Source organism: Dermochelys coriacea, chromosome 3, assembly GCF_009764565.3.
Source record: "Dermochelys coriacea isolate rDerCor1 chromosome 3, rDerCor1.pri.v4, whole genome shotgun sequence".
Classification (NCBI taxonomy): Eukaryota; Metazoa; Chordata; order Testudines; family Dermochelyidae; genus Dermochelys; species Dermochelys coriacea.
In genome coordinates this window covers 100,381,519-100,407,935 of record NC_050070.1, presented here as the reverse complement: position 1 = coordinate 100,407,935, position 26,417 = coordinate 100,381,519, and the positions used below count along the sequence as shown (strand labels likewise).

At 41.7% G+C, this 26,417-nt stretch overlaps 1 protein-coding gene across 5 annotated transcripts in view; it reads right to left on the bottom strand.

The window, feature by feature from the left end:
• The window catches only part of L3MBTL3 (L3MBTL histone methyl-lysine binding protein 3), a 168,792-nt gene that overhangs the window by 35,007 nt on the left and 107,368 nt on the right, over positions 1 to 26,417 (bottom strand). For all 5 annotated transcript variants that reach the window (XM_038397744.2, XM_043510933.1, XM_043510934.1 and 2 more), the window contains 3 exons: positions 23,119 to 23,229; positions 21,364 to 21,478; positions 13,001 to 13,103 (listed from right to left, as the gene is read on the bottom strand). In XM_038397744.2, the coding sequence (XP_038253672.1) occupies positions 13,001 to 13,103; positions 21,364 to 21,478; positions 23,119 to 23,229 (329 nt within the window). The remainder of the gene's footprint in view (positions 1 to 13,000; positions 13,104 to 21,363; positions 21,479 to 23,118; positions 23,230 to 26,417) is intronic.

Genomic DNA, 26,417 nt, shown 5'->3' with positions numbered 1-26,417 from the left:
TGACAGCAGGAGAAGGCTGTTATCCCAACAGGAAGATGGTCTGCTGACACTATGCACTGGGTCCAGAGAATGGTCAAGGAGAGCCCAGTCCAGCTCTCTCTCTCTTTCCAATCCTGGGAGATGAAGGACTCCCATTCCAAGGGGTGTCCCCAGATGTAAGGGGGCTGAGCCTTGTGTAAGATCTGGAGAACTGACAGAGCTCATCTTTCTCCACTTCACACTAGGAGTTAGAGCAGTTTGTGCCTATGTGGTGCCCCTGGGAATGGAGGGAATAGGAAACTGGAGTCATATTCTGCGTCTGAGGGAACTATAAGGGCAGCCCAGTTTGGCTCTCTCTTGCCCACTTCCCAGGCTTAAGGAAGTTCCTCCTTGATCTGATACGCTCAAAGGGGAGGGATGGGGTGTGCCAGGTCCAAGGAGGAGCTGCTGGGGGGAAGCCCAGCTTTTTCTTCTACTCTCCTGCTATATCTGCTTTGTCAGCTCCCAGCTGTTCAGCGCAGTGTCTGCTGCTACAGCTGCTATGGCAGGAATGGGAGCTCAGTCTCAGGATGTTCACTAATTTTGGCAGGCTGCACCAATGGTTTCCTGAGGAATTCAAGTTAGAGAAGGAAATAATGATTTTTAACCTTTTACAACGTTATGTCCACAAGGCCATGTGACCCAAGAGCTGAAAGCAAGCACACCCTGTTGTCATTGGGTGGGACCTGAAGTTTGGAAAAGGAAGGCGATGGACTGACATCTTTCCACTGGGAAGTAAGCTGTGGCAGTCCTGAAAATGAGGTTATAAGAAAAGGAGTACTTGTGGCACCTTAGAGACTAACAAATTTATTTGAGCATAAGCTTTCATGAGCTACAGCTCACTTCATCGGATGCATCTGGTGGAAAATACAGAGGGGAGATTTATACACACACACACACACACACACAGAGAACATGAAACAATGGGTTTTATCATACACACTGTAAGGAGAGTGTAGCTCACGAAAGCTTATGCTCAAATAAATTTGTTAGTCTCTAAGGTGCCACAAGTACTCCTTTTCTTTTTGCGAATACAGACTAACACAGCTGCTACTCTGAAACCTATGAAGGTTATGTGCTATATTGATTGTAACTTAGATTTGTCCAAATTCAGTTTCAGGTCCAGACAGAAAAACAGCTTCCTGATGATTAAGATATTGTTTTGGATCTGGTTGCTTGATGCTCCATGAATTAGCTAATCATCAAGGTATGGAAATACTTGAACACCAGAATGATGGACCTGGGTTGCTACTACTGCCTTGCACTGGGTGAAGACCCCAGGGAGATGACAGTCTGAAAAAAGCATTGCCAAGTGGAAGTATGAGACCTGCAGATCAAGGGCAGCATACCAATCTCCAGGGAAGAGATGAAAGAGGCAACAATGATCATCCTGAACTTGATTTTTTTGATTAAATAATTTGCTTGCTTAACCTTTTTTTTTTTTTTTTTTTTTTTTTTTTTTTAACCTAGAATAGGATAAAGGCCACCAGATTTCTTTGGGACCAGGAAGTACTGGGAATAGAAGCCTTTGCCTCTGTGTTGGTAAGAAACTTCTTCTGTTGCTCTCAGTCAGGGCCAGCTCCAGCGTTTTTGCTGCCCAAAGCAGCAAAAAAACCAAGCCAAACCAAAACAAAAAAACTTGCCGCCAAACACAGAAGCGGAGTGATGGTGCAACTGAAGAAGAGTCGCGTCCCTGCCGCCGAATTGCCACCGAGCGCGAAACGCGCTGTGACGGAGCAGTGAATTGCTGCCTCAGAGCCCGACATCCTGCCGCCCCTTTACGTTTGCCGTCCCTTTATATTTGCCGCCCTGCTTGGTTCGCTGGTGCCTGGAGATGGCCCTGTTCCCAGTTCTAGAAGAGACTATCGTTCTTGAAGTAACACAATCTCGGAGAAGGGTCCCTAAAAAGGAAAGAGGAAGGGAGTGGTAGAAGGTAAACTGGCTAACGTATCTCTGACTCACTATGGCGAGTACCCATTTGTTTGATGTGATGCTTTCCCAAGCACAGTGAAAAAAGGGAGAGGCACAATTTGAAGGGAGAAGATATGCTGTCCTTGATTAAGAAGTCAAAATGATTGCTTGGATGCTACAATTGTTGGGTTATTAGGGCTTCCTGCCAATGAAGACAGTTGGTGACATTGAGGAACCCTGGAGCTTCTTTTAGAGACATACTGTTACCTCTGTTCAAAAGAGGGCCTAGAATAGGATGACAGACTAAATCCATGGTTTTCAAACTTTTTTTCTGGGGAACCAGTTGAATAAAATTGTTGATGCTTGTGATCCAACGGAGCTGGAGATGAGGGGTTTGGGGTGTAGGAGGGGCTCAGGGATGGGGCAGAGGGTTGGGGCGTGGGGGTGAGGGCTGTGGGATGGGGCTGGGAATGAGGAGTTTAGGGTGTGAGAAGGGACTCTGGGCTGAGGCAGGAGAGGATCAGATTCTGGGCTGGGGGATGCAGACTCTGGGGTGGGGCCGGGGATGAATTGTTTGGGATGCAGATGGGGCTCTGGGTTGGGGAGGGCTGGGGCAGGGGATTGAGGTGCAGGAGGGGGTCAGGGCTTTGGGCTGGGGCCAAGGATGAGGGGGTTTGGGTGCAGGAAGGGGGCTTACGGCTGGGGCAGGGACGCGGGGTTGGGGTATGGGTTTACCTCTGGTAGCTTCTGGTCAGCAGCGCAGCCAGGGTGCAAAGGCAGACTTCCTGCCTGTCCTGGCACCGCAGACCCCGCTGCACCCCGGAAGCAGCCAGCAGCAGGACCAGTTTCTAGACAGAGGCACACAAGAGGCTCCAAGTGGCTCTCGCCCACAGGCACTACTCCCTCCCCCCAGCTCCCATTGGCCCGTTTCCGGCCACTGGGAGTGCAGAGCCAGTGCTCGGGGTGGGGGCAGTGCACAGAGCCCTGTAGTCCCCCTGCCTAGAAGCCGGACCCGCTGCTGGCCGCTTCCAGGGCGCAGCGTGGTTTCAGAACAGGTAGGCACTAGCTTGACATAGCTGGGCAGCCCACCGTCAACAGGACTTTTAACGTCCCGGTCGGTGGTGCTGACCAGAGCCGCTAGGGTCCCTGGGTGCTCGAGCAAGGCAACCCAGTACTGGGTCGCGACCCAAACATTGAAAAACATTGGTCTAAATTGTTTCCTTTTTGTAACCTGAGTGTAAACTCTGAATGAATGACGCACTGTACAAGAGTCCTTTAGTGTATGCATAGTGTCATCTGTTTTGGCAGAAAACAGTTTAGACCCCTCAAAAGGTAAGTCTTCTATTGTATTCTGCTGCTCCCTTGGAAAGCCAGATCCCTTCAGTCAGGACGAACACCGCATGCAGACTGCAACGGCTACAAAAAGTGAGGTCATATCAGCAGCGTCTAAGATGTCCTGTGGAAACCAAAGCAAAAAACTGTTCCCTGTATTCTTCTGATAGTTTTGTCATTAGTTAGAAATTGCACAAAAATTAATAAAATCGTATTTTGACAAAAGATCCTGATAATTTGCAGCTCTCATTTGAAGACTGGCAGTGGAATAAACCTTCCAGCCATTTTAATCCAACCTTTTGAATTCCTTATCCCTTGAAGAGGCTTTTGAGTGTGATTGATGGGATCACTCATTAGTGGCTGTGACCAGGATCAGGAATCAAGAAAGAATCAAAAACTGGGTGGGTAAAGAGCCAGTCAAATTCTTGTTGAGGGATTTTGGTATAGTCTGTCCATTCATTTGGCTATTGGGGGTATTGAGGCTAGTGTCTGCCAAAGGCTTTTCACTGGCTCCAGCAAGACTTCATTGATAGGGAGCATAACCCTTCCTGGGACAGGGTTCTGTAAAATATCTAGGAGTATAGGGATTCTCTTGCACAAGTTCCACCTGCCCACAGAGAAGTGGCTACCCTCCTCATGAGGGCCTGAAAAACTCTGAAATCCTCTTGGGATTAGGGTGGAGGAACAGCTCTGGAGGGACGGCCTCATCTGGTGAAGTTATAAGGATTCTTCCACTAATTCTCCCACCTCCATGGGGTCCAGCTCAGTGGGATGGTAGCAGGATGCTGAGTAGTGGTTTACTGCAATGGAGGAGTAGGAAACTCTTCTAGAGTGTGATCGTGATGGAAGTCTTGTGTGTCAGAGCAGCCCAAGACCAGCAAGGCCATGGAGGATACTGCATAGCTTGAGCCATCCACCGCAGGGAACCCCATGCTGGGATTTATTTATAGGAGGAGCAGTCTTGACCTTTAGGTCTTGTAGTAGTAGAAGACCTGTAAAATCATCTAAAGGAGCTCTAAGGAGAAACAGGTTAATCTCTTTCAGAGTAAGAAGAGATATAAGCCTCCTCAGAAAGGGTAGAGCAGTTCCCATGGGATTTCTAGGTGACCTAGGTATAGGAGACACATTTGGTTCCAAAGAAAGCAAGTGTTGGGGTAGGCAGAATGGTGATGAAATGACTAGTGCCGTGATCTAGGCATAACTGATCAAAGAGATGACTCTCTCAGAGATGGAAGGTATAGCATCAGGTGCTCTGACGGGACTGATGGAGCGAAGCACCCCAACAGGGGTGATGGAGCGCAGCTGAGGAAGCGGTCATTGGTTGTAGTGAAGGAGAATCCAGACGGGAAAAACAAAGGAGATCCCTTGCGTGCGCCAACAGTGCCACGTGCATCCACGGTGCGTCAACGGTATTGGTGTTGTTGAGTGCTTCAGTGGTGACAGTGGAGCTAAGAGAGGCTGAAATAGCTGAAGAGAAGCAGAAGAAGAAGGACCCAGAACAGGTAAGACACTGGTCTTGACAGCCTTGAAGGAAGGTACTGCCTCAGATGGGACCAGTGAGTACTTGGATTTGTGAGACCTCACACTTGAACCAGAGGACTTACCAGAAGATTTTCTGGAAGAAATCAGAGACTTCGTATTCTTGCAAGCATCAGAATGCTTGGAGCATTTGGACCAAGCGGACAGAGAAGATGAAGAATAATGTGCGTCACCAAACTTGCATCCCAAATCGGAAGTAGCTGGAAAGGTGCTCCTGAATAAGTGAGTCCCTGCCTCATGGTCAGGGTCCAGCTCTGATGCAGGACTCATCACCTCTTTCCTGAGGAGAACTTAAAGATGAATGTCCCTGGTTTTCAGTCCTGGTAGGGAAGGAGGAACAAATAGGGCATCTGTCTCTCACATAGCCCTCACCAAGACAAATCAAACAGCTCTTGTGCCTCTCTGCGACAGGTATAACAGCTCTGCACATGGCAAACTGGGGATCTTTTTTCCCCATAATAAATCCTCCAGGTACTACTATAAATGATAATATAAATATAATTAACTATACTATATATACTAACCACAATTATATACACCAAAAATTTCTGAAAGCTTGCTAACTGAAGTAAATGCTATGGAGAACTTCAACTCTCAATGGGTGGTGAGAAGGAAGTAAGACGGAGGCAGCAGACATGCCCCTTTCATGCCCTCATCTGTGAGTATGAGAGCAGGGACAGATGTGATGCTTAGTGGTACCGTTGTCAAAAGTCTCCCATTCGAGTGCACTGGGTGCAGATACACCACCTGCAATGGAATGCATATGTACACAATCACTTGAAGGAGAAACTTTGTTCTAGCTGGATAATCAACACATTTGTACACAGGACAACACCTCCAATTTTTTTTCTTCATACAGTTGTACTAGACTGGAGTTCTGGGGACAAAATACTTGACCATATTAACCTCTTCTATTTCCTTTAACAAAATTCGATTCATATAGAATGGATCATAGACCGAATTGGATTTATATTACCATTCTTCAGAGTAGGTAGTACCCTACAATAGTCTGATCTGGCATACAGGTGAACATGGGATGTGTGCAACTGGATTCCCCTAAGCACTCTTCTTGAGACACTGGACAGCTGTCCCAATGTCTCCACATGTCCAGAGGAGCGAGAAGCAGTCCTGACATCTCCTGCTGAGGGGAGCTAGTCTTTATGATGTGAAGTCCCTGTGCATATTTGAGACTTTAGTGTATAAACTTTCTGTACAGAAGCTTATGTATATAGGATGAAATTTACTCACATAGATGGCTGAAAAAGGGCCTCAAATACTATGCTTGAAATGAATAGATTCATAGCCAGAAGGTACCCTAGTGATCATCTAGTTTGATCTCCTGCATAACACAGGCCATGGAACTTCCTCAAAATAATTCCTATGGCATACCTTTTAGAAAAACATCACAACTTGACTTAAAAATCTCCATTGATGGAGACTCCACCACGATCCTTGGTAAATTGTTCCACTGGCTAATTTTCTTGTTTATCAAACATTTCTCAACACAAACACATAACAAAAAAGGAAAATGTAATCTTGAGTGCTACAATTATATCCCTACCTATTCTAATTTACTATTAAATAGAATTTATTTTGGCTTTTCTGCTATAGCATGCACCTTTAGTGTATAGCCTCTGTGGGATGCTAAGTTTTTATGGAGGGTATATATGAAATTGAATTTGGAGTGCATAACTAAAATACATGCCTGTGTTTAACAACTGTTTGAGATGCATTTTGTGTGTGTTTTTCATGTCAGTTGGAAGATTAAAGGTTTAGGGTTCACATGGGTGAATGATGGGGTTGAAGAAAGGATAGTTGAGGAAGAGAGGGAATTTAGCTATCATGAATGTTTAAGGGTGGAAAAAGGAAAAAATGAGTGTAAAAGGGGTGGAGGAAAATATATTTTAATTTGAATATTTTAATTCTGACTCCTTTACATCGTTGAGGTTTGGAGAGCCTTGCATTTGCCCCCCCTCCTCGTAATGCTTTCCCAGCTTTAACCTAAATGTCTCTCCCCTGGTATTGCATTTGGGGGAGGGGGGTTGCGGAGGTTAGAGGAAGAGAGACAGAGGCACAGGCTCCGATTCAGCAAAAAGATTAAGTGTGTGCTTGATACCAAAGGGATTTAAGTATATGCTGAAATGCTTTGTTGAATCCGCATCATATAGTGATTAAGGCCAAAAGACTCTGAGTCAGATGATGTAGGGTATACTCTCAGCTCAGCCACTGAGAAATATGTGCCCTTAGGCAAGTTGTTTAATCTTTCTGTGGCTTCCCATGCTCGCAATGGTCTTGTGTGGCTTGATTTATTAACGTACAATGGAATCTGAAAACATGTTTGTCTTCTTTTCTGAAGGACACATTTAATTTGTACAAGCTAAAATAATAACATATTCTGCAAAGAGGGGTGTGTGTGTGTGTGTGTGTGTTGTGTGTGTGTGTGTGTGTGTGTGTGTGTGTGTGTGTGTGTGTGTGTGTGTGTGTGTGTGTGTGTGTGTGTGTGTGTGTGTGTGTGTGTGTGTGGGTGTGTGTGTGTGTTACATCTTGCACAAAGAATTCCCACCAGAATCTTTCAACTGCACACTCTGAGACTAAACAGTGTTTACATTTTTAAAATTCTTAAATCTGAATTTAAACAGCCTTAAACCTCATTCTTCTTGGAACTCGCTTCTTTACAAGTAAGACTGTGGTTTTTATTTTAATCTTTTTTGGAAATTTAAAGATATAGTATTAATCATTAATTGTTATAATGTTAATGATGCTCTAAGGCACTTTGCTTTAATATATTTTTTGGTGCAAGTCAGCTCCTAATTAAGGTATGACAGAAAGTTGTTGGAACACTTCATAATGTAGTCCTTGATGTTTGGATTACTCAGAGGAATAAAAATAAAAAAAATTCCCATGATTTCCATCTGTCATTTTAATTTTAACAAAGGACAACAAGAATGAACTTACCTATGAGTTATGTAGGTTTAAATCAATCAGTGAATCCCTCCTGAGCCTCACTGCCTCCAGCTTTCCATTTAACAGGCCAGCTATCAAGCATTAATAATTAATCTTGTTATACCTACATTAAATAATTTTTTTTTATATGAGTGCCTATATGTCTTAAAGACAACTGACTTCATTGACTTGACAGGCCTGATAAGAAGGTTATTTGTAAATTAAGTTTGTTTTTCAGCATTTTCTCTTTAATGGGAACTTGGTAGCTCTGGGGATTTAAAATGGCATACTAAACCTTTCAACTCTAGGTCACTGCTTTGAGTTCATCCAGGTTAGTTAGAGACATTAAATCATCATCAGAGCTGGATCAGTGGATGAATGTCCAAACTTACAAAACCCCCATCACAAATAGTACTAACTGACCATCTGAGCAGACAGCTAAAGGACTGAATTGGCACATACACTAAGCTACACTAAGTGAGGTGAGATGGCAATGTTGGGAAAGGCTTGCACTGCAGGTGCTCATACCACAACTGTTCCGGGGACACAGGTCTACAGTTTCCAGAGCTGTCAATCCAGCACCTTTCACAGGCTAAGCAGAAAATTTATTGTAAGAAAAAAAAACTTTACTCTGGAAGACTCAAAAATAATTAAGAAAGAATAAAAACATATACTGCTTATTATTTCTGTTTCTATGGCATTTGCTATCTCTTCCATTGATAGATACTATAATTCAGGGGTGACCAACCTGTGGCTCCAGAGCCAAATGCGGCTCTTCGGAAGTTAATATGCGGTTCCTTGTACAGGCACCAATTCCAGGGCTGGAGCTACAGGTACCAACTTTCCAATGTGCCAGGGGGTGCTCACTGCTCTACCCCTGGCTCTGCCACAGACCCTGCCCCCCTCCACCCTTTCCCACCCCCATCATGCCCTCACTCCTTCCCCTCCCCCTCAGAGCCTCCTGCACACCACAAAACAGCTGATTGGGAGGTACAGGGAGGGAGGGGAGGCGCTGATTGGCAGGGCTGCTGGTGGGTGGGAGGCACTAGGGGCTGGGGTGCTACTGCATATTACTGTGGCTCTTTGGCAATGTACATTGGTAAATTCTGGCTCATTCTCGGGCTCAGGTTGGCCACCCCGCTATAATTCATGCAACTAAGTTACAGATTTGGAACTAATAATAAAATTGTGTCCAGTTTTATTGTTTTGCTGCCTAGGTATTTCAGCAAATATAATTATGCTCACTGTAATCACCCACTACTTGTCAAACATTAGGTCTTTACTAAGCACCAGGAACACAAAAGATACTAATAAGGAAAGGAGGCCATTCCCAAAACTATAATTGAAACTCTGGCTCAACATGAGCCAGTATTCTCTCTCAACATCCACATATTGTTAAGGATTGCCTGCAACTATGACAAATGGAGAAATGTTCTTTTTCCACCCTGCTTAACTGAAAAACTATAGATGTGCTACAACTGAGGACCTTTGGAGCAGACTAGCTTTAATGTTTACTCATCAAGAGTTGACCCAAGACACTAGCAAACTACAAAATACAAATAATTGTTTTTCATGACTGCCAGGATTTAAAGATTGTTGCTTGCTATAAGCACACATTTCACTATCATAAATATGCAGCTAATTTGCATAATGCTACCTATTTGCGTACTGCTCCCACAGCTTCTACCCTCATTTCAAAATCTTAGAGAACAAGTCCTTATTATCATTAACTTTTTCAAGACGTGCACACTTTAACCCTGTCACAATTAATCATCCAATGCTTTTGTCTGGCTCCTAAGGAGCAAGCTATCAACATTATTGCAAAACTGCTTAGAATTGTAAATGATCTTTCTGCCTGCTCTCAGGCATTTACTCCGCACACATATTGCACCTTATCATGATAGACAGATAGATAAATAAATACATACATAAATAAAAGCACCATGATTAAAATACAATTTGAGGTTGCTTAAATGGAAGAGCCAAAGAACTGTATCTGGATGTGGATAATTTTACCATTTTTACAATACATTCGCTAATTCATGAAAAAAGTACTAATACAATTTTAGAATCCTTAGGATGACCTGGAATCTCAAACCTGTCAGTTCCAGATAAACAAGAAAACACATTTTTCCTCAGAACTATTTAAACAGAAAAACTATCAAGTTCACAGGGCAAACCAATCAGTGAAATATTAACTTAATGTATTTGCTATGAAGAGGCAAATCTTTCAGTTTTATGATCAACAAGACCCCTTTGGTTAGTTTTCTTATCCCCAGCTACTGGTCATTGTGTATATGAATAGGATTTCTAAGACTACAGTAAAAATAAAATACAATAAATTGCAATGGACTTTGGTTCTTCTCTCAATATTCATTCTGAATATTTATAATCATTTTAAGTAGCACAGAAACCCTAGTTATAAAAGCAGAGCACATATGTGCTAACTTTCATATATATCTCTTTCTTTCTCATTTTTACCCCTTGTAAACAGGGTTTGATTGAGGTCTCCAATGACATCTAGTGATGCCCTTAACGGAAAAAACTTTAGTAGCAGACTGTGTTTGCACAGAAACGCCTACTCTGCCTGGGTGCACAGCAAGATGGACCTGCTTTGTCAAAATGATCAATTTTGGCTGGTTTGGGTTACAAATCACTCTAGTATTCAAATGCGGGAGTACTGAAATGTTGTTCTCCTTACTCTTTGAGTAAAGGGCAGCAGTACTGTGCTTAGTATGCCCTGATTGAGGGGGGTCACCCTAAACTGAACCTCACCTGCTAAGTCAGGGGTAGGGATGCCAAATCCCAGAGGAGATGAGAGTTGGTGGTGACAGGTATTCCGACTGGCAGTGTGGACACTGCATAAAGAGTCATAAACACCACTTGACCTGCTGCTCACCAGTGTTTAACGACAGAGCTGACTGGACTTAATTAAGAGTCCTTGCTTCCAGCTGGTGATTCCTAGAGCTGTCCTAACTGCTAAGCAAGTCTAGGGGCTAAGCCTTAGACCTTGTTTGAGAACAATGAAAGGCAACACAGAAGCTGCACTGGCAGTGAGGTTCCCCACTAGGTGCTGAAATCACTGAGAGCTGGGTTAAGTGGTGGAACCTCAGAATGTGACATGACAGCAGCAGCTGTGAACCAGTTACCGAGGTGGCAGCTGCGAGGCATTGCTCAATGCCCCCTGCCCCCCCCATGAACACACTGCTGAACTCCGGGTCTCTGCTAACCAAGGACTGCCAACTGTGAGTGGGGTGCTGTGGAGGGGAAGGGGAGTGGTGTGATAAGGGACATTCGTTTGTTGGACTTTCACACCACAATGTGAGCAACTGAGACAAAGGAAACTGCCCAATGCACTGTGGCGTGGATGTTTGCCTGTGGTCACCTGCTTCTGAATTATAGTTGTGGTGTTTTCCCAAATTAATGCTGGATCCCCTTTTCCCTTTGAATAAAAGTTTTATTTTGTTGTACATGGACTCGGTGCTTGTGAAAGGGGAAGTACTGCCTCTTAGAGGCACCCAGGGTGGTGTTTAGTTTTCACAGGTTACTGGGTGAGGGCTCAAACCAATTCTATTTTTTGTTGTTGAGAGAAACCCCTAGACATCAAACCCTACCCCTGTTGCTGCCGACTCCACTTGCCAGAAGCTTTACATCCTCCCAATATAAAAATGTTTAGTGCCAAATCTCTTTTAGAGGTGAGAAGATTAATGAATAGATAAAAATTTTCAAACAATTACTTACCCTCATTGTTCATTTTAAAATTTCCTCACTGGACAAATTAAGGGCTTTTACCTTGCTCTAACTGAAGTCAATGGCGCAGGATCAGGGCCTACAAGTTTCTGGGCTAACAAAAGTGGGTGGGGCAGTGGCAAAGGAGACAAAAGGGATGGCAAAGGCTGCTAGATCACAACTATGACCAAAGTTGAAGCAAATGTGTTCCCATCAGCAGCGAGCGGCTCCTTGTGTATGCATGAAGTCAGACTAAATGATCAACAGTCTCTCTGGCCTTTTTTTCTCTGCTCTTCTGACACTGAGCTCAAACACAAAAGCCAAGATAACCTGGACCCACAGACCCATTGTTGAATGTTCCTCCCCACACCGTGAAAGTGGAAGCAACTGCAAAGAGGGAAGAGCAAAAAAGCATAAAAAACCGAACTCAAAAGAAAAGATGCACAGAAAAGAAAAAATAAAAAGCCAACAGAATGAGAGAAGAACAGGGACAGAAGAAGACAGAAGGGAAAGAAAAATGGAGAGAAGATGGCAAATATGCCAGAACAGACCAAAGAGGAGACAAAGGAGAACCCAATTGTCAATATATTGTAAGAAGGCACCAACATAAAAAGACAAAAGCAAACTGATTCAAACAATTTACCAAACAGCACACCGCATGCGAGTTGAAAGCACACAGTGGTACATTAGTGGTCCCACAGATTTTTTTGGCCAAATACCAGGAAAAGCTACAAGTAGTTTGATTTGCCTGAGGATTATACGGATTTCCCTTGTGCCAGTCCCTTTGGTTCTGCTTGATATTTATTTCTGAGTTTAACACTTTACACTGATTGTATTTCACTTATTGGGGTACTAGGGTCACATTGTACTGTAACTGGATATATTTTAAAATAATAACAAAACTAGTGACTTCTGTGATATTTCTCCCTCTTTCCTTTCCATTCCCTCAGAATCCTTCCCTTCTCTTGCTGAGTCTTCTTCAGGAAGGCCCTGGAATCCATCATTTCGTGAATGTGCTTCAGAGAAATACAGTTGGCAGGCAGCTTTAGCGCAGGCCCATCAGTCAAAAGTGATGACAGAAATATGAATTAAGGATTTAAAAAGTGCTTTGACAAAAATTTAAAAAACCCAAAACAAAAGCCTTGATAAAACTACTGCCCTGTTCATTTCACCTGGTACAAAGATGCAGCTGCACAAAAGGGTTTTTTGCATCATTTTCTAATCCTAACAGCCAGATGAGTAGACCTTTTGGAACAAAAAGCAGAGCAGCCACATCTCTCATTTGCAATGAAAAAAATGTTGGACATATTTTTCCTAGGCACACCTAGCTGCAATGAAATTACAGATTGTTAATGTTAATTTCTACATGCTCACCATAGCAACTGAAGTCCACGTGGATCTAATTTTTTTCCAGCTTGGCTCTGCTTTCTTGAGAACAGCAATTTAAAAAAAAGTATATGCAGCTCTCTTTCTAAATGATATAAACATATCACGCAACAGTTAAGCTACAACTTTTTATAGCACATACCTGTGATGGCCCATGTGTCTTGCTCGTTTTATGTATCCAACTCCTTTACATCCTGCAGTAGGGCATCCTCCATGTTCTAAAGCTTCCACTAATTCCAAGGGACCTATATATTGGGACATATGAGAAATTAGAAAAGTTATGTAAATTTACACAAAAGCAAGAATTGGAGGATTACATTAACACATGGAGATGTAAATAGGTACACACCACACAACTTAAAGTACTTATTTAAATGTATTTTGCAGAAGTATGATGGAGACTAATGCAATATGTTTTAAAGAGGAAATAAAAACGTCCTGTGTAAATGGACCTCTATAGAAAAATTACATAATTAATAGTCCATAAAAAAGTACATACAATTTAGATTAATCACACTGCAGCTGTAATAATGTTATTTTGAAAGAGCAGAGAGTCAAATTAAGACTTCCTATTGTGCTTAAAGACAGAGATCTGTTCATAATGGATATTGATCTTTGAGGTTCTTAGTTTGAATTTTCCAATAAATGAAGAGGTGGAAATTGATGAAGACAACATTAGTAAGAGCAAGTCATAAATGCATTTTTGACAAGCTTACTCCTCTGAACTTTTGGGAATATCTGGTTTTCATCAATGGATAATACACTGAGGATTTAGAGTAGCAGCCGTGTTAGTCTGTATTCGCAAAAAGAAAAGGAGTACTTGTGGCACCGTAGAGTACTTAGAGTGCCACAAGTACTCCTTTTCTTTTCACATTGAGGATTGTGGAGGCTTTGAAGAATATGACTAGACTTTAGGTTTGGTACTCAATCAAACAGACAGTACACGATCTATGATGTCAGCAAGTCAGACACTGAAATTCTCCAGTTTAGCAGATAGAGAAATCTCTTCTGAACAACAGCAAACATGAATTGTTTTTAGTATTTTTCTTTCTTGAAAAAAAAAAAAATACACCCACACACACACAGAGATATTCAGATATACACATGAAAGACAAGATTTACTTAAAGAAATCTTCCTACATGACATACATATTTTCACTCACAACAAAACAAGAGTGTGTGTGAGAGAGATTTAATTTTCAGCCATATTCCAAAAATACACTTTTTTGGAACTCATTTCCTGTTACTCTGATTCCAGTGGAGTCACACTGGTGTAATGGTGGCTTAAATGTTGTAATGTAATGGAGAACTGAGCTTCTTATCTTGTTTACATTAAAAAAAAAAGTCCATAACCACAATGCAATATTAAAAAAAAAAAAACCAACCCCGCCCCCCCCACCCCCACACACACAAATGCAACCAGACAGATAGCATACACAGAGCTGGATTTTGTGAGTGAATTTGTGTAGCTAACTTTCTTTCACAACTACCTCAATTGTGCATGTGAATGGCTAACTAGATGAAAACCCTGTCTTGCACACACAAATCAGATACAGAAATGCAGCAGCTATTTTGAGCATGCATTAGACACCTGAACTTTGGAACAGTCAGGCCCAGAGTATCCAACAGGTTAATATTAATCTCACCTCTGATTTAAATAGCTTTCAAAGATGTTGTTGATAACATCCACAGTGCAGCACATTAAATAGCAGAAATACTATTCCTATTATCGATAAAAAGTTTAATCAAAGTCCTCTGTTCTGCCCTGTCCCAGGTAACAGTCCAGGTGGAACCTGAGTGTTAACTCCAATGCCAGGAGCAATAAAAAAAAATAAAACTGTTTCTTTGAGTGGAAGTTTGCTCCTTCTAACAAGTTCTTACGGAGGTCAGCCTAGCAATCAGCATTAAAACAATGTTCATCCGTGGACAGGATCCTAGAGCAGTCTCTAGGAGTTGGAATTTCTGAAAAGTCAGTGCATTCTGTGTAATACCAGGGAAATTCCAGAAGACTGTAATAGTGCTAATGTTGTGCCAATATTCAAAAAGGACAAGCTGGATAACCTGATCAACTATAATCCAGTTAGCCTGATAACAACCCCAGCCAAAACAACAGAAAGGTTGACATGGGATTAAATTAATAAAGAATTAAAGGACAGGGATATAATTAATGCCCGTGGAAAATAGGCGAACAAAACGGATTGCATTTTTTGGTCAGATTACAAGTGTGGTTGATAAAGGCAACTACATGGATGTAATATACTTAGATTTTTATATGGCATCTGACTTGGTACTGAACAACATTCTCATTAAAAATTAGCACCATACAACATCAACACTGCACATGTTAAATGGATTAAGAACTGGCTAGCAGAGATCTGAGAAAGTAGTTGCAATGGGGATCATCGAATGTGGGTGTTTTTAGTAGTGTTCCACAAGGATCAGTTCCAGGCCTGATGTTATTCAACATTACCGTCTATAATTTGGAAGTAAATATAAAACCACTGCTGATCAAATTTGTAAAAATCTTAAATGAATCAAACAGTAACATAGAATCTCTACAGATAGAAATTCCATGCTTGAATAATAAGAGCATAGCAGTAGGAATATACTACTGACCACCTGACCCAAGATGGTGGCGGTGACTGGGAAACGCTTAGGGTGATTAAAGAGGTTACAAAAAACAGAAAACTCAGTAATAATGAGGGATTTCAACTATTCCACGGGTCGGCAACCTTTCAGAAGTGGTGTGCCAAGTCTTCATTTATTCACTGTAATTTAAGGTTTCACGTGCCAGTAATACATTTTAACGTTTTTAGAAGGTCTCTTTCTATAAGTCTATAATATATAACTAAACTATTGTTGTATGTAAAGTAAATAAGGTTTTTAAAATGTTTAAGAAGCTTTATTTAAAATTAAATTAAAATGCAGAGCCCCTCGGACCGGTGGCCGGTGTGAGTGCCACTGAAAATCAGCTTGTGTTCCACCTTTGGTACACGTGCCATAGGTTGTCTACCCCTGAACTATTCCCATATTGACTGAATACATGTCACCTCAGAATGGGATAGAGAGATAAAATTTCTAAACACCATTAATGACAGCTTCTTGGAGCAGCAAGTCCTGGAACTCACAAGGAGAGAGGCAATTCTTGATTTCGTCCTAAGTGGCACGCAGGATCTGGTCCAAGAGGTGAACAGAGCTAAATCATTTGATAATAGCAACCATAATGTAATTAAATTTAACATCTTTGTAGGGGGAAAAATACCACAGAAGCACACCACAGTAGCATTTAACTTCAAAAGGGGGAACTATACAAAAATGAAGAGGATAGTTAAACGGAAATTAAAAGGAACAGTCATGAGAGTGAAATGCCTGCAAGCTGCATGGAAACTTTTTAAAATCACTGTAATAGAGGTTCAAACTATATGTATACCTCAAATTAAAAAAAACAACAGTAAGAGGACCAAAAAAAAATGTCAGCATGGCTAAACAGAGTAAAAGTGATAGACAGAGACAAAAAGACATCTTTTAAACTCTGGAAGTCAAATCCTACTACAGAAAATAGAAAGAAAAACTCTGGCTAGTCAGGTGTAAAAGTATAATTAGGCAGGCAAAAAAGACTCTGAAGAGTAATTAGCTAAGACACAAAAACTAACAGCAATTTTTTTTAAGTACATCAGAAGCATGAAGGATGTTACACGTTAGTGGGGCCATTGGATGATCCAGGTGCTTAAGGCGCATTGAAGGAAGACAAGGACATTGCAGAGAAACCAAATTAATTTTTGCATTGGTCTTCACTGCGGAGGATGTGAGAGAGATTCCCACATCTAAGCCATTTTTTTTTTTTAGGTGACAGTTCTGAGGAACTGTCCCATGTTGAGGTGTCAATAGAGGTGATTTTGGAAACACTGATAAATTGAACAGTAATAACTAATCACCAGCAGATAATCACCCAAGAATTCTGAAGGAACTCAAATATGAAATCGCTGAACCACTAACTGCAGTATGTAACCTAATGCTTAAATCATTCTCTGTACCACATGACTGGAGGATAGCTAATGTAATGCATATTTTAAAAAAGGCTCCAGAGGCAATCCTGGCAATTACAGGCCAATAAGCCTAACTTCAGTATCAGATAAATTGGTTGAAAATATAGTAATTAAGAATCATTAGACACATAGATGAAAACAAAGTGCTGGAGAAGAGTCAACATGGCTTTTGTAAAGGGAAATCATGCCTCACCATGCCTCTTTGGGGGGTAGGGGTCCACAAACATGTGGACAAGGGTGATCCAGTGCATATAGTGTACTTGGACTTTCAGAAAGCCTTTGACAAGGTCCCTCACCAAAAGCTCTTAAGCAAAGTAAGCAATCATGGGATAAGAGAGAAGATCCTCTCAAAGACCAGTAACTGGTAAAGATAGGAAAAACAATGGGTAAGAATAAATTATCAGTTTTTACAGTCAAGAGAGGTAAATGATGGGGTCCCCCAAGGATCTGTCCTGGGACTAATGCCATTCAACATATTCATAAACAATCTGTAAAAGGGGTAAACAGTGAGGTAGCAAAGATTGCAGACAATACTAAATTATCAAGATAATTAAGTCCAAAGCAGACTGCAAAGAGTTACAAAGGCATTTCTCACAAAACTGGGTGACTGGGCAAGAAAATGAAAGATGAAATTCAATGTTAATAAATGCAAAGTAATGAACGTTGGAAAAACATAATCCCAACTATATACACACAACAATGGGGTCTAAATTAGCTGTTGTCACTTGGAGTCATCGTGGATAGTTCTCTGAAAAACATCTCAATGTGCAACAGCAGTCAAAAAAAAATCTAACAATGTTAGGAACCATTAGGAAACCGAGAGATAAGATAGATAATATCATAATGCCACTACATAAATCCATGTTACGCTTAGACCTTGAATACTGTGTGCAGTTCTTGCCACCCCAGCTCAAAAAAAAAATATTAGAAATGGAAAAGGTACAGAGAGGGGCAACAAAAATGATTAGGGATATAGAACATCTTCAATATGAGGAGAGATTAATAAGACTGAGACTGTTCATTTTAGAAAAGAGATGACTAAGGGAAGGATATGATAGAGGTGTATAAAATAATGACTGGGGTGGAGAAAGTGAATTAGGAAGTGTTATTTACCCTTTCAAATAATACCAGAATTAGGGGTCACCCAATGAAATTAATAGATGTTAGGTTTAAAACAAACATAAGGAAATACTACACACAATGCACAGTCAACCTATGGAACTCACTGCCACAGGAAGTTGGGAAGGCCAAAAGTATCACTGGGTTCAAAAAAGAATTAGACAAGTTCATGGAGGATAGGTCCATCAATGGCTATTAGCCAAGATGGTCAGCGTTGCAACCCCCTGCTCGAAGTGTCCCTAAACCTGTGACTGCTAGAAGCTGGGACTGGACTAACTGATAAATTGCCATGTTCTGTTCAGTCCCCCAGAAGCATCTGGCAGCAACCACTGTCTGAAGACAGGATACTGGGCTACACGGACCATTGGTCTGACTCAAGATGGCCATTCTTATGTAAGCAATTCAACATAAGCTCCCAGTGAGATACGATGTCAAGAAGAGCTCATATGATCCTTGGATGTATAAACAGGGGAGTAGTGATTAAGAGTAAGAATGTGATTTTGGATCTGTATATGGCTTTGGTGAGACCGATTCTGGAATACTGTGTACAGTTCTGATGCCCACATTTTAAAAAGAATGTTGAAAACCTGGAGAGCATGCAGAAAAGAGACACAAAAATGATTCAAGGATTGGACAAAATGCCCTACTGTGAGAAACGTAAAGAGCTCAATCTGTTTTATCAAAAAGAAGCCTGCAGAGCGGCTAAGTACCTTCACAGGGACAAAATCCCAGGACTAAAGGGCTCTTTAATTTAGCACAAACACACAATAAGAACCAATGGTTGAGAGCTGATGCCAGAGAAATTCAAACTAGAAATTAGACAGTTATTTTCAACAGAGAGGGTGATTAACCACTGGAACAAACTACCACGGGAAGTGGTATATTTCTCCATCTTTTGGAGTACTCAAATCAAGACTAGATGCCTTTTCTGAAAGATATGCTTTAGTAAAATACAAATTACTTGTCTTAATAAGGGTAAATGGATGAGGTTTAATGTCCTATGAGATACAATTCAGACTACATTTAACAATCTCTTTGGGCCTCCACCTATTTATTCAGTTTAGTCATGAGCAATATTGATGAGTTCCATATGGAGCCATAACTAATCATGCAAAACTGGTGCAAGGACTGGGAGTAGAACAGGAAAATTGAAGGCCTGAGAAGATGCCTTGGGACGATAATAACAAGCAAAGCAAACTTTCTAATGCCGACGGGCACATGACAGCGGTTGCAGAGTAGAAAATGGCTGCTATATTTGCCTTTAAAGTCAGTAGCAATGGTTCAGAACTCTCCACGGGAGATACTGGTGTTAGAGATGCATCTTATCTGGCAGAATGTTTCTCCTGGTCATCCCCGGTCAGTACTGAGGCTCGCTTAGAGCCATGTTTGCTCTTGTAAGAGCTTCTTGGTTTTCCAGCCCTAGTGGTACCAGAGGAACCTGCAGCTTCCATTGTACCAGGTCTAGAAATTGACGATTCCAAGACCGCTGACTTAGGAGACTGAGGTCTCTTTGGAGCAGACTCCTTATGGGGCAAGTCACAGCCCCTCTTCTTGAGGCCTCTGAAGGTCTCTGAGGCCTCTCCCTTCTTGGGGGAGTGATGGAGTCAAGGTCAAAAGGGTATTAGATCTTCCCAGAGACTGGAATATGGAGGGTTCTCCTGATCTGGTTCCAATGTGGGACAAAGGGAGTGCTCCACCATCTGAAGCCTCAGTTTGATCTCCTGGTTCTTGCTGGCCCTACATTTCAGGGGTAAGCAGAAGTTCACATTCTGCAGAATGTGCGATTCTCCACAGCAGTGGATGCAGTTGGAGTGGTCATCAATCCAAGCCTCCCAGCAAGTGAGGCAATGGTTGAAGCCTTGGGAGCTGGACATACCCTCTTATAGAATCATAGAATCATAGAATATCAGGGTTGGAAGGGACCCCAGAAGGTCATCTAGTCTAACCCCCTGGTCAAAGCAGGACCAAGTCCCAGTTAAATCATCCCAGCCAGGGCTTTGTCAAGCCTGACCTTAAAAACCTCTAAGGAAGGAGATTCTACCACCTCCCTAGGTAACGCATTCCAGTGTTTCACCACCCTCTTAGTGAAAAAGTTTTTCCTAATATCCAATCTAAACCTCCCCCATTGCAACTTGAGACCATTACTCCTCGTTCTGTCATCTGCTACCATTGAGAACAGTCTAGAGCCATCCTCTTTGAAACCCCCTTTCAGGTAGTTGAAAGCAGCTATCAAATCCCCCCTCATTCTTCTCTTCTGCAGACTAAACAATCCCAGCTCCCTCAGCCTCTCCTCATAAGTCATGTGCTCTAGACCCCTAATCATTTTCGTTGCCCTTCGTTGTACTCTTTCCAATTTATCCACATCCTTCCTGTAGTGTGGGGCCCAAAACTGGACACAGTACTCCAGATGAGGCCTCACCAGTGTCGAATAGAGGGGAACGATCACGTCCCTCGATCTGCTCGCTTAAGGAGGCAAGTCTCTCCGATAGGAGAAGAGAGGAAAAGAGATACTCCTCTCATTAAAACTAAAATCTAACTATCAACTGAAAACTACTACTAAGATTAAAAAAAGATTCTAATAAGATGAGGCATGCTGGAAGCGAACAAGTATCTGAGAGCTTAATAAACATTAATGGATATATTTTCACAAAATCTCTGTGAAATGAGCAAGTATTATCATCCCCACTTAACAGATAGGGAGCTGAAGGGCAGAGAAATAAGTCAAAAGTATCCATTAATTCTAGGTGTCCAATCTGAGACATCTAGGACTTGATTTTTCTGCTTACTTAGCATTCTATATGATTGATTTCATTAGTAGATGTGAGTGCTCAGCACTTCTGCAAATCAGACCCCGGGGTCTCAAGTCAATCATCCAGAATGGGACTAAGCCTACTTTGAGCATCTGGCACCACATTTTAATCAAGTGCCTTTTCAAAAAGTCTGCATTGTGTAGGGCCTGGAAAACAAGTTAACATTCCAAAATGTGGAGAGAGGACCCAGGAACAAAATCCTGGCCCAACTAAAGTCAATGAGAGTTTTGCCACTCATTTCAGTGGGGTCAGGAATTCCCCATAGATTCCGCTAGTATACGAGTGTAATTCTTATGCATAATTGTTAAATTTCATTTACAAGATCAGTGAAGTTACCTCTTAAAAAGCAATTAATTATGCCAAATCTCAATAAATTATGTGTTTTGTTATAAACGTCACATCTACTTATTTTATATTGCATACACCAACTGCTGCCTTCCTATGAACTGGGTCACAGAAAAAGCATTACACAAATTACACATGCCCCTCATCATAATTTTAAAATTATACCATCTTATGATTTCTCTTACTAAGAGGAGGCTGAAGAGGGTGTCCAGTTTTTGCACACCAGCCTGCGGGATGGATATCGGGGCTATCTGCATCAGTCCAATAATCATAAATACTATCCCAGCCATCAAAGTGCACCTAAAAGGAAAACAAAAAACACCAGAAAAATTATCTATGAAGTCATTTTACCTCAACCATCTTCCAAAACGTTAGGCTTTATAATGTCATCTTCTTTAGAGAAATAACATGAGAAAACTATAGAAATTACACAGAGGTATAAACTAGATTTTGGGCATTAGTCTGCTTCCACTGAAGAGAAAGGAAGTTTGTTGTTTACTTAAGTGGGAACAGAATGGGTCTCTGTGTGTGTTACACTGTCAGGTTCAAAACAGACATGTACATTTAGACAGTTATAATGTTTATGTATATACACTAACACTTTAAGGGCCAAATTCTGTCCTCCCTCTCTCTCAAAGGGCTCTAAACATTTAGAATAGTCAAATTCCTATTTTAAACAGGAGTTAAAACCGTTCATAGACTTTGTAAAGGGCCTCTGCACAAGGATGAATTTCACCAACCCCAAAAACAAAGGGATCTATAGCGATTGTAAAATTTGACTATTAAGGGTAAGGAATTAAATCAGATAAGAGACCGAACTGTGATTCTGTAGAAGACAATCACAGATTTTCTTCAGGTTGGGACCAAAGATCTGCAACCCTAACTAACTTACTTAAATTACTGTACTAATGAAGACCTTGGATCTTTATTTCTTATTATCTTATTTATAAAATGTACATAAAAGGCTATTTCAATATACAATATAAAGTTAATTAAACTGCAAGGGTCATAAATATTGACATTTTAATATATTAGACTGGATAATTTTTTGACAGGACCAAACTAATGTGTAGTTTATGCAGAAAATGTGTAGGTGTGCAGATATTAATTTTGATGACTTCACACCCTTTGTTAATTTGGATTCAAAATGAAATGTCAATTGCATTTGCTGCCTGAAATATCATGTATGCATAAGAATCCTCTGCACACTGCAGAAAGAAATATCCTTCATATTCATTTAGCTAGCATTCCAGAAATTGCCAGTATTTTAACGGTTAAAAGACTCAATAAGTAAAATGATTTATAAATCAAAGTAGAAAATAACCCAGACATACAAGTCTTCTGAAAAAACAGCAAATCCTTTAGCAAACATCATTTGAAATTAATCCAATCTAAAGTCCAGAATTAATATAAGTTTCTAAACAACAGAAGATCCTGACAGGGAGAAAGGAAATCTTTATTTATTCATTCATTCTTTTTAGATTTTCCCTGTCTCACCTGGGCTTTTGCAGGGTGGAAATTATAGAGAAAGATTGTATGAATCTATCCCAAATATTTTATGAGCCCTAATACAAAAATCACAGCAATCATTTGATATTGGGTATTATTAAGTCATCAACTTTTATCTCAACTATTCCCAATGCAATTTCCCAACACACTTATTTTCTATTCCTTAGCTTCTATTTCACCACATCACTGACTAAAAAAATAATAGAGATGCCCCTTCCAAAGAAATTACTTGTGTATTAATCAGTGAGGAAGATGAGAATGAGTTTAGCAGTGCATCGATGTGATTCATATCTTCCTGTGCAAACTATCAAGGTCCTTAATTTTGGAACTTCAGTATTTATTTTACAAAACAGTCAACATGCTGTAAACAGGACCTCCAATTTAGAGAGAGAGAGAGAGAGAGACACACACACACAGATAGACAGACTTACTTTTATCCTGTGGTCATCAATATCTACAACAGTTGCTACTCTGATAAGTACTGGATTCCTCTTGTCAACTACCTCAAGTTTCATATTTTTCTGAAATCCATGAGATGGTTTCTACAATGAGAGATGATGGGTATTTCAATGAAATGTAAAAAAAACTGTTATAAAATATAAGGGCAATCATTCCCCTCCAAAAAAAATCCAAACCAAAACATAAAAACTGTTGTATTAAAATAACTTAGTCTAGAAAAATAATTTACTTCTCTAGGAGTTTAGTCTCTTCACTTCAAGCCCCCCAGGTAAATAAAATAATCATTAATGCTGTAAAGATCTTTAATGCTACAAGTTTCCCCTAAACACTCTAGAAATGTTTTAAGAGCATTTCCACCTCTATGAAACAGCATACTGCACAATAATTCTACATGCTGTATCTCCTTACACTCATACACTTTCATCCTAGATCAAATGGCACTTTAAATTATGATTACATTTACAAGTTTGCCAGAGAGGTCACAGTGTGACCCAAGTGCCTCTTGAGGCCAACTAACAGATAGCACAGGGATGCATAAGAGCTACAAAAAGAAAAGGAGTACTTGTGGCACCTTAGAGACTAACAAATTTATTAGAGCATAAGCTTTCGTGAGCTACAGCTCACTTCATCGGATGCATTCAGTGGAAAATACAGTGGGGAGATTTATATACATAGAGAATATGAAACAATGGGTGTTACCATAAACATTGTAAAGTGATCACTTAAGGAGAGCTATTACCAACAGAAAAGCGGGGGGGGGGGGGGTTGGGGAGAACCTTTTGTAGTGATAATCAAGGTGGGCTATTTCCAGCAGTTGAAAAGAACATCTGAGGAACCGTGGGGGGTGGGAATAAACATGGGGAAATAGTTTTACTTTGTGTAATGACCCATCCACTCCCAGTCTCTATTCAAGCCTAAATTCATTGTATCCAGTTTGCAAATTAATTCCAATTCAGCAGTCTCTCCTTGGAGTCTGTTTTTGAAGTTTTTTTGTTGAAGAATTGCAACTTTTAGGTCTGTAATCGAGTGACCAGAGAGACTGAAGTATTCTCCAACTGGTTTTTGAATGTTATAATTCTTGACGTCTGATTTGTGTCCATTTATTCTTTTACGTAGAGACTGTCCAGTTTGACCAATGTACATGGCAGAGGGGCATTGCTGGCACATGACGGCATATATCCCATTGGTAGATGTACAGGTGAACGAGACTCTGATAGTGTGGCTGATGTGATTAGGTCCTACGATGGTGTCCTCTGAATAGATATGTGGACACAGTTGGTAATGGGCTTTGTTGCAAGGATAGGTTCCTGGGTTAGTGGTTTTGTTGTGTGGTGTGTGGTTGCTGATGAGTATTTGCTTCAGGTTGGGGGGCTGTCTGTAAGTGAGCACTGGCCTGTCTCCCAAGATCTGTGAGAGTGATGGGTCGTCCTTCAGGATAGGTTGTAGATCCTTGATGATGTGTTGGAGAGGTTTTAGTTGGGAGCTGAAGGTGATGGCTAGTGGCGTTCTGTTATTTTCTTTGTTGGGCCTGTCCTGTAGTAGGTGACTTCTGGGTACTCTTCTGGCTCTGTCAATCTGTTTCTTCACTTCAGCAGGTGGGTACTGTAGTTGTAGGAATGCATGATAGAGATCTTGTAGGTGTTTGTCTCTGCCTGAGGGGTTGGAGCAAATGCGGCTATATCGTAGAGCTTGGCTGTAGACAATGGATCGAGTGGTGTGGTCTGGATGAAAGCTGGAGGCATGCAGGTAAGAATAGCTGTCAGTAGGTTTCCGGTATAGGGTGGTGTTTATGTGACCATCACTTATTAGCATCATAGTGTCCAGGAAGTGGATCTCTTGTATGGACTGGTCCAGACTGAGGTTGATGGTGGGATGGAAATTGTTGAAATCATGGTGGAATTCCTCAAGGGCTTCTTTTCCATGGGTCCAGATGATGAAGATGTCATCAATGTAGCGCAAGTAGAGTAGGGGCATTAGGGGACGAGAGCTGAGGAAGCGTTGTTCTAAGTCAGCCATAAAAATGTTGGCATACTGTGGGGCCATGCGGGTACCCATAGCAGTGCCGCTGATTTGGGTAACCAGTGCCTCATTAGATAAGAGGGCATCTTGTTAGGTAAGTTTAGGCTCTAGACTGTGTGTTATGGTTTTATTTTATATGTAATCCTTTGTTTACATTAATCTTACTTGCTTTTTCTCAAATCTCTATTCTTTGATAAATAAATTTAAGCTTGTTTTCACTATAAACATATCTAAGCACTGTGTTGAGTGGTGATCCAGAGGTAAAACTGACAAGTTGATGCATACTATATCGTTGAGACCAGCAGATCTGTGAATTTTGAGTGTGTCCAATGGAACAGGGGCTGGACTCTCCAGGGCAGGCCCGCCTACAGCAATTCTGGGCCCCAGGACGGAACAGTCTATGGGGGCTCTTCAGGCACGGCCAGGGCTTCCATATGCCCACCCAGCTGCCGTCACCGCTGCTGGTACCATCTTGCGTGCGCCTACGAGCCCTGTGGCCTGCCTGGGCAATTTAAAAGTGCCCGGGGAGCCCTGGCTGCTGCTGTGGTAGCGGTGGCAGTGGCCAGGGGCCCTGGGGACCTTTTATATTGCCCAGGCCCTTGGGCAATTGCCCCTTTTGCCCCCTGGTTGGCATGCATGCTCCAGGGGTATGCTTGGAGAGTTTTTATCACTAACCTGCAAACTGATGGCAGGGGCCTACGTGGACTGAGAAGGGAGTACTTGTGTTACCTATGGCAAGTGGAGTTGGGGTGCTGACCCCTGGCAGGCACAGACAAGGCTTCTTCATGCAGGTGACATCGAGGTGCCTCACAACCCTGGGTATTCCAAGGAAGCATCACACATGGTAATTGTGAATCTGAATAGTCAGTGATGAGCTCACCCAGAAGCGGTACCTACTGTCCCATGGGGCTTGCCCCGGCTCGATAGGTACTAGAGTCAGCAGAGGCCAGAAGGCGATGGCCCTCCCCACTTTTTAAAACAGGGAATTCAGCGCACCCTACTTTTAAAAACCTGGCTGGAAGGAGCACACTATGGCCCAGGCCAGCTGGCCAGCATCCAGGTCCTGCTCTGCATTATGCCATGTGCTGGCTGTGACCCACTGTGCCATACTAAATGCCGGCAGCCAGGCCCTCACCTACCGGCTGCGAAAACCCCAGTGGTGGTCCCTCTCAGTAGCGGGGACCAACTGGGTCTGGGAAGCAGACAGGACCCATTAACTGAAGGCCTTGGGCTCACCAGCAGGAGAGTAAGG